Below are 8,674 nucleotides of genomic sequence, written 5' to 3'. Positions count from 1 at the left end.
AAATAAAAAAACGTTAGACATTCGGATCCATACCAGTAGGTGGCGGAAATGCACTAATTCGTTGTTGTCAACCGCCATATAACATCAAAGAAGAAGAAGAAGACGGACAGGAAGTGACGTATTCGTTCAGTGTCAAACGGAAACGATAGCCTTGGCAACAATCGCTAGTGAATAGTTGTCCTGTAATTTAATTAACTTCACAATCTGTCTTTTATCAGATATTTTCAGGATCTGAAACGGGTTTTTTTCGCTTTACAGACATTCAGGTATCTTTAGCTGGCTCAGCCTTACTAGGTTTGTTTTTAAATCAAACGTAAGCTGCTGTTGTTGTTGTACAGTATCTAGTTTACATTACAGGAGCTGGCAGCCTTCAGTAAATGGCCTGCACTCTTGAGAAAGTGTTGGGTGATGCCCGGACCCTCCTGGAGAGGCTGAAGGAGCACGACACGGCGGCGGAGGGACTGATCGAGCAGTCCGGACTCCTGAGCCGGAGGGTGCACGACATGAAGGAGGTGGGAAACATAGTCCCGGAAAAGGTAAGGACAAACTCTCATATGATGGCCCCAAAAGGTCTTTATTGATTTCAAACATAACCAGAAATATGGCTGAATACAGTGAAGTACAGATTTTATTCAAATAATCAAACATTAGGGCTGCGCGATTTTGCAAAAAAACAAAAATCTTTATCAGGATTATTTACCTTGATATTGAGATCATTATTATGAAACAGTATTACTCATTGATTTTACAACATCTGCACCACACGTTAGTAACGTTAGTAATTTGATGTCTAGTTGTGGGACAAATTATCAATAGAGCAATGTGTTCCCATCATTACTGCAGTCAAAATATAACTGATTATCTCTCACATTTAACTCACTGCGCCACCGAGGCTGGATTCCTCCCGGGAATGTGTGTGACATGAAAAAGGAAAAAATGAAATGAAAAATAATGTATTCATAGGAGATCATGACAGCAGTATAATGTCGAAGAGTAGCTTCAGGATGGAGCGTAATAAGAGGTGAAATTGGTACCAAATTACATTGAATGAGCTCATTAATCCTGCACTTAAGTTGAATAGTGATTTACTATTATACGAGTGTCTTGCAACATAACAATAATCACAGAATTATATATTTATCCTGGGCCGTGAATCCCACCCACTTATATTTACTTTGTTATTATGAAAATATGAGATCAGAGCCACATGTGTTTCTACACCTGATTAATTATTTCTTGTACTTTCTCCTCTAAGCACATAGAAGACACTTCAGAGATCCAGGAGCTGACCAAATACAAGCCTCATGTCCTTTTAACTCAGGAAAACACACAAATCAAGGAGCTGCAGCAGGAGAATAAAGGTACACACACACACAGCTCTGTCTTTGGAGTGACTGGTGTTAAACATCTCTGCTAATGCCGGTGTTCCTGTCTCTGCAGAGCTGTGGCTGTCTCTTGAAGAGCACCAGTATGCACTTGAACTAATCATGGGTCGATACCGTAAGCAGATGCTCCAGCTGATGATGGCGAAGAAAGAGCTGGACACTAAACCTGTGCTCACCCTCCATGAGGACCATGCCAAAGTAACCTGCTGTTAGAAGTTTTTAAAAATGAATTTGTTGTAGTTTGTTTTATTTATCTCCCTTTAAAGTGCTTTGATTCCTGGAACCGTCTTGTTTTTTTTGTTTTTTCTTTAGGAAGTGCAGAGCCAGTTGGAACGAATATGTGAGATGGGACAGGTGATGAGAAGAGCGGTGCAGGTGGATGATCAGCACTACTGCTCTGTGAGAGAGAGGCTTGCACAACTTGAGGTAAGCACAGAGCTTCATTTAAGACATGATTAATATTCTAAAATTGATTCAGCAGACACTTTTACCCAAAGCGACGAACATCAGAGAATAAGAACGACACAAGCGAGGATTTAGAGCGGAGGAAACGACATCAGAGAGTGCAAAGAAAAAGCTTTAGATCGGACACACAGGTGCTGACAGGAAATGTACAAAGGCAGAGCACTTTTCTCTTTAGTTAAAATATCGTCATCAACAAAGATATCAACAGCTGTTCTTGAGACCTCCCTCCATACATATCGTCACCATTATCATTAATATAATTAAGTGTGTAGGTGTTCATCAAGAGATCATTCTTTAGCTTTTTCTTAAAGGGACCCTGCAGATTGAAGACGTGGATGTAATTTGTTCCACCGAGCTCATTCCAGCTCATTGGTTCTCAACTGGTTACCCACCGACTTCTCCTTCATAAAAAATCCTGACCCAAATTTCTTGTATTTTTCAATCAGTCTGATGTATTTAAAGAAATATTATGCTGTCACGACGAGTGATAGGACAAAGAAATTAAACAAAACAAAATGTGTTTCATGGACTTTTTGACAGCATTTTTTTTCCAGACACATATTCACGACCCGCTGAAAATGGCTCTGTGACCACTTTGGGTCCTTACCCACCAGTTGAGAACCACCAGTCTAGCAGTGTGTATATATATATATCCCACTTGAAAATGTTAGAGGTTGTATTTTAGATAAATTGTACGTTTATCCCACAAGAATCTGTCTGAGATTTTTTTAAATCCTCTAATAAAACAACATTCTGTCTGTCTCAGATTGAGAACAAAGAGCTGCGAGACCTCCTGGTCATCAGCAAGGCCTCGGTAAAGACAGCAAGAGAGGAAACTAACCAGCCAACAGCAGCGGCACAAGAACAAAAAGAGTCCCCCGAGCCAGCAGACGACGAGTAAACAGCAACTTTGAAATAAACTGTGTTCGGGTACATGACACCTCCAGGACCAGGAGACAGGGTGGATGTTCTCTTTACTTCAATTCAACACATTATTTTTTTAACGTATGGGGAAATGCAGTCGAATCACAGCATATTTTTTTATTCGTGAAGGCCACTCAAACACAGCACCTTCTTTACCTTTGGGTTCTCTGTTGACGGTAGCTATTGTTAATACATGTTCAGCATGTGATGTATCACTGCAGTCTTGGTAGAGAGACTTTCATACTTTCACTTTGACGTTTGATTGAAAGTCTTGGTCATCACTCAAAAAAAAAATCAGTAGACACAAATCTGTGCTGAATTAAAAACAAAGGGGATTCATTTTATTTTGGGCAAAGAGTGGTTTACTCTTCAAGGAGATGGTCTCTACCTCTTTGGTGCCCCACGCTCATTCACAAAGTGTTCATCATCACCCACGCTATTTCTTCACTTGAAGTCCAACTTGTACTCTTCACAATGTTTGGAGGATGTGCTGGATAATCACTGCCAACGATATGTCTTTGGCTGTTTCACAGTATGCCTGCTAAGGAGTGGCAGTGGCTCATTTATATGTGATTGTCTGATCATTTTATGAATTTGATATGTCCGTCAGTCTGTTTGTAGAGTTCACAGATAACAACAACATATTTTCCATGTTTGGTATTTTGATTCTGTGCATTGAATACTAGTTTTGTAATTTTCAGATTTGGATACAGAGTAATGGAACATCTTTATTTAACTATTTGGAAAAAACTTCTCGTGTAATCGGTATCAAATGTTTGAAGACTGTATGTTGTGAGAAATTAGATTTTGTCATCTCAGGAAATCAGTGTTAAAAGGTTGGACATGCTGTAATGATTCATGACAGTTTACTGATATGTGTCAAATAAGATTTCGTGTAGAAACTTAACAATAAATTTGCAATATAAAAATCTATGCAAATGTGTTTTTTCTTCGCCTGTCACAACATACAGACAAGTATAGTGGTGCCACATGTTTCTGTATTTTATCAATGAGTTCCTTTTATCGTCTTTCCTTGAAATAATTTGTGCAAGATCCTCTGCCTCTTGTAGTCCCTTGGTAAAGTGTTGAAAAGATGGATATAGTGCTACCACTGCATGCCTTAATGCTTAATTGTACTGTTCAATTAAGTTATTTAATAATTTTCCCCAATTTTCCAATATTTCAAGATATATTGTAATAACTTAAAAAATTAAAAAGTCTGACTTTTCCAAGTTATACTCTTCTCTTATAATTTAAAAGCATTGAGTGTGCCTCTATTTGTCCCGTATTTTAATCTAGAGTAATTTGGTTAAAATTCTGTATCATATGCCGTCCATCTCTGTGTTTTAGCTGGATCTACATATGTAACTTTTTTTTTTTTTATATATATATATAAATGTGCCGTATAAAGAGTATAGCGTATAGGAAAGTCTAATTTGTCTATGTCCATACAGCACTTACAATAATCTATTACAGTTACTACAATTAGTTACAATCTGTTATTCTATCATTGACCACACGATGGAGACTTTAAGCCTCTTCAGGTATGAGGCGTCGCACTGTTTGCAATACTGGCGTAATGTTGCGTTCATGCCAGTACGCGTAAATTAGGTTTCACATACAATGTGTTATTTACATAACTAGTGTAAATATAATAAAAAACCATATAATAAAAGAGGAAAAGTTACATTAACATTATATAGCACTCGGGTGCTTTAACCACCCCCCCCCCCCCCCCCCACACACACACACACCGGATTCTTGCACTTGTTTGCACCGCAGCATTTAAATTATAGAAAAAGGAATATTTCCCACTGTGCCTGAACGCAGCACGTTAGCTTCATTTGACACTTCTAGCCTGACTCAAGCTAATGTCCAGTATGTCTGAGAAGGAGCTGGGGAAAAAGTGGGACCGATGCCTGGCAGACGGTGCCATTAAGCTCGGTAAATATCCCGACGATTTTTCTTATGAAAACAATTTAATGTGTCCGTAGTCGGATAGCAAACAAGCTGTAGTTTTGACCGCAGTGTGCATCTGTCATTGACTGGGAGAAGCTAACTAGCTAGTCATAAGGGCTCGTAAAGGACAACTGAATGACCAGTCACATATCTATTTACGTTTGTTTCTCTTTCGCTTTTAAACTCAAGCTTTATTCATTTTTCATTGAGGTTACTGTGAAATATTATTATCCACCTTGAATTTGGGTGTTAAAAAAAACTATGCGAAACCCCCTTTAAAAAATTATGAAATGGTTTCTTTACAGCTGTATCATAACGTAAATCCTTTAAATTATAAATGTAAATACTTGTAATCAAATAAGATATTTACCTTTAAATTCGGCATGCATATAAACTCAAAAACACCATTTATTTTAATGTTTCAGAAACTTTCCATTGCGTAGACCTTGCTGTCCAACACGGTTTAATATATAGATAAGGAGCTGGTTTGTGCTTTTTATCTATTCAAATAAGGTGTTTTCTTTTTAAACACTTCTATTGGAGGCTACTGAATCCAATAACTTAACACTACAAACTAGATTCATGGGCATTTACAGTTACGATGAATGTAAAAATAAAATGTGACGATTTTTGAATGAGGTTTGGTGTGACGTCATCTCAGCTCTTAAAGGACACACACACCAGGTTTTTAAACAGGCTGAAAACACACTGAACAACAAAGTGTTAGACAGGTGTGACAGGTGACATGACACTATATTATAAATCATGAGAACAGTGCTGCACTTCTTATCACACTGCTTTATGAATGACATTATAAAGTTGTTGTCATATTATGTTAATCAAAAAAGGAAATAGGATGGTACTATATGCAACAACACAAACATATAAAACCTGATATAAGCAAGGGGTAGCATGAAAAGCATATGCACTCGGAATTAATTAAATGTACAAATAAAGTGACTGTACCAGTAGAAAATAAACGTGTCAATGAACAGGACAGAGATATCAGTGTATTAATGTTTTCCTCTTTTTTTCAAGGTACCGGGCTTGGGTTAGGAATCGTGTTATCTGTTCTGTTCTTCAAACGTGAGTATTTTCAACAGGTTCTTGTGCTGTGCCTTTAACCTGTAATCTAGCTCGGAAGTCTTTGACAAGAGGACCAGAGACAGGGAGATAACCTGTAGTAGTATATTTGAATTGTTGCTACATTAAAAGAAGTGTTTCTGATCTGCCTTTATAGTAATGTAGTGTAATCAGATGGTTTTATTTGGAGAAGAGCACAGAAGAGGAGCATGATGTGAATATTAATGTTAAGAACAACACAAGGTGTCACAACAGAAGTGTGAATAAGATTTTCACACGCCATCTCTGCTGAGTGTTTTTTTTTAAATTATTTATTTTTTAATAAATCGTAGCGTGAAGTGCATCTCTGTGAGACATTAAAGTACCCGTCTGATTCGCAGGGCACACGTGGCCTATTTCTTTGGGCTCAGGAGCAGGACTCGGGATGGCATATGCCAACTGTCAGAACGACCTGCGGTCACATTATGTGCTGCAGAGAAGTGAAAAGGTTGGTTTGTGCAAAAGAACACAATATAAAAATAACGTAGAATCTTATGATCTGTACCTCGGAATAACAACACCGTGTCTATTATGTTAGTGACGTCTTGATATCTTTTCTCCCAACAGGAGCAGTAGCTGCAACTCATAGAGGGACTGTCTTTTTTAATTTTTTTTTTGGACTTGTTCTGTTTGTTTTGTCTGTGGGAGAGTCACCATTTGCACTGCAGTTAGATCCTCGTCTCCCTGTTGGACGATCCATCCCTAGTATGACTCTGTATGATTTGTACGTGCCTGATCAGGACAGTCTGTGTTTATTTAATAAAATAATCAAATGCTTTGCTGATGAGTCATTCTTTCTCTCTGATGCTGTGTAACATGTTAAAAATCCTTCAACAAAGCAGTATTAACATGAATTGAAATAGATATATTCTGCTTTGACACTCCAGGTGGAAATGGTTGCACTTGAGGGAGTCACTGGAGTCAAGTGTAAAAGCAGCTTTGAAAAGGTGGGGCTTTCAGTTTATTTCTGAATGCGAGTGGGAGTGTTTTTTTTTCCTCCTTTCTGAAAGGTGTCGTGGAGGAAGGAGAAGGCTGCACTGCAAACGCATTCCCATAAGGTGGTGGGCTACAGTGTGGGTGAGACAGGGTCAGAAGGTCGGCAGCAGCTGATCTGATGAGGCAGATGACAGGGGCGTTATAATCGAGGGGATTAGTCAGTCATGTGGGGGCATGGAAATTGAGAACTTTGCATATTTTGTTCAGTATTTGACAAAGCTATTGAGATGCTGGAGTGCACTGGATTTTACACCCTGTAGGGTGTTTCATGTTATTTAATATTGAAGTGTTCCTGTTGAGAGAAAAATAAGAATATCAATAAGTATCATTCTCTTCATTTTTGTCTAATGGAACTAATGGCGAGATGAGGTGGTCTTTGTTTTCTGATCTGTGCTAGTGGGCGTACCTTTGTTCATTAAGGCTAAATGTGAGAGTCATTTGGAATTATTTACCCCCAAATTATCGATTCACTAACGCTATTATGTATACTCTATTTTAAATGAATGGTTGTATGAAATATTCAGATGTCTTTTTCAAGCTGTTGACAGAAAAAAAAAATAAAAAAAAATTATCCATGCACTCTAATTGTGCACCTAATTTATTCTGTCACTTTCATTCAGTCACTCACCACATAAGCTACACTGAGATCATGTGTGTAATAAAGTTGTGTCATGCCTGGAAGCCCTGAGTGGACATATGTCCCTACATCTTACAATTCTAAAATTTATTTAGCTCTCAATGTCATCGCTATCATCATTATTGTTAGTCCCATCAGTCTCATTAAGTGCGTAGGTGATCAAGATGGAGCCGGGTCTTTAGCTTTCTCTGAAAGGTAGAGAGGGACAGATTGGATGCAGGTTGTTAATTAATTCCACCATTGGGGGGCGGCAGAGGAGCAAGTCTAGCTAGATAGGGCGCTGTGGTGAAGGTTGGACCAGGTGTATTTCATTGGCAGAGCGTTGTGGGCGGGACAGCACTGCCGGACTCAGGATGTTTGAGAGGCAGGGGCGAAACTAATCAGAAGGGCACCGGCTCTATGCAGCAGGGCTCTAGAGCAAAAAGTGGAATAGTTATAGCTAAGAGGGCACCCTGGAGGATGCTTCATCATGTTTAATCTACTACTGGGACATTCAAGAGGTCACATTCAGCGCTTTTTTAGACATTTTTTGTTGCTATTTTGTAAGTGCAAAGGTGCAGGGTTTTAAATTTGATGCGAGCAGCAATTGGGAGCCAATGGAGGGATATGAAGAACACAGCGACCCCCCCTGCTGTGTTTGTTATCCACACATTTTATTTTTCTCAGGTTTCCTGTGATAAGGTTATTTCCAGTTGTTTTTTCCTCGAGAAGTTGGCTAATCTGATTTTATACTAAGAAGACAAATAAGTTTAGATGTTGAGGGGGAAAAAACAACAATGTTCTCATTGTCACTGGACAATAAGATATAAAATGTATGGATGCATATCCGCATGAGGCTTTCAAAGGTGAGATAAGGTTAATTCTCCTTTATTCTCAGTTGAGGGGACAAAGGTGTTGAAACAAGATAACTGAATTCAAAACAATAAAAGAACATTTATGAACTATAGAGCACAATAAAGCTTCATTTTAATCATTTTAATTCAATCTTATTAAAAAGTTGGGAGGGTGCCACCTCTTTGTAAATTGAATAGAGCCTATTACTACCACTTCATAAAAAATCCAGGAAGACTTCTTTCATAGATCTGACTCACTCTGCTATGAATTGTACATGTAAAAAGAGAATGCATAATTTCAGAGTAAGTCATTTCTGCAAATAGATCTAACATTTCAGGAAACAGTAGTCAAA

The 8,674-nt window shown here is 38.3% G+C and overlaps 2 protein-coding genes across 2 annotated transcripts; both read left to right on the top strand.

Moving 5' to 3' along the window:
- The first annotated feature begins 87 nt into the window (after positions 1–87).
- Positions 88–3,707, top strand: sike1 (suppressor of IKBKE 1). Its single transcript, XM_079360528.1, has 5 exons — positions 88–536; positions 1,256–1,361; positions 1,441–1,583; positions 1,698–1,811; positions 2,617–3,707. Exons 1-5 carry the CDS (start codon positions 378–380, stop codon positions 2,749–2,751), a joined length of 657 nt encoding a protein of 218 aa, XP_079216654.1. The 5' UTR covers positions 88–377; the 3' UTR covers positions 2,752–3,707.
- Positions 3,708–4,584: 877 nt separating this feature from the next.
- Positions 4,585–6,633, top strand: micos10 (mitochondrial contact site and cristae organizing system subunit 10). Its single transcript, XM_079360529.1, has 4 exons — positions 4,585–4,718; positions 5,772–5,819; positions 6,197–6,303; positions 6,423–6,633. Exons 1-4 carry the CDS (start codon positions 4,646–4,648, stop codon positions 6,429–6,431), a joined length of 237 nt encoding a protein of 78 aa, XP_079216655.1. The 5' UTR covers positions 4,585–4,645; the 3' UTR covers positions 6,432–6,633.
- Positions 6,634–8,674: the final 2,041 nt, after the last annotated feature.

Source organism: Symphodus melops (genome assembly GCF_947650265.1).
Source record: "Symphodus melops genome assembly, chromosome: 13".
In the NCBI taxonomy this organism is placed as follows: domain Eukaryota; kingdom Metazoa; phylum Chordata; class Actinopteri; order Labriformes; family Labridae; genus Symphodus; species Symphodus melops.
Note: the sequence above shows the minus strand (reverse complement) of the source record. Positions and strands in the feature narration are given on the sequence as shown.

What these genes read in the sequence shown, in the direction of transcription:
- sike1 (XM_079360528.1), top strand. Translation starts at nt 378, where the DNA reads ATGGCCTGCACTCTTGAGAAAGTGTTGGGTGATGCCCGGACCCTCCTG. An exon ending in GCTGCAGCAGGAGAATAAAG is followed by an intron (nt 1,362 to 1,440) that starts GTACACACACAC and finishes CTGTCTCTGCAG; the next exon opens with AGCTGTGGCTGTCTCTTGAA. An exon ending in TCCATGAGGACCATGCCAAA is followed by an intron (nt 1,584 to 1,697) that starts GTAACCTGCTGT and finishes TTTTTTCTTTAG; the next exon opens with GAAGTGCAGAGCCAGTTGGA.
- micos10 (XM_079360529.1), top strand. Translation starts at nt 4,646, where the DNA reads ATGTCCAGTATGTCTGAGAAGGAGCTGGGGAAAAAGTGGGACCGATGC. An exon ending in AGACGGTGCCATTAAGCTCG is followed by an intron (nt 4,719 to 5,771) that starts GTAAATATCCCG and finishes CTTTTTTTCAAG; the next exon opens with GTACCGGGCTTGGGTTAGGA. An exon ending in ATCTGTTCTGTTCTTCAAAC is followed by an intron (nt 5,820 to 6,196) that starts GTGAGTATTTTC and finishes TCTGATTCGCAG; the next exon opens with GGCACACGTGGCCTATTTCT.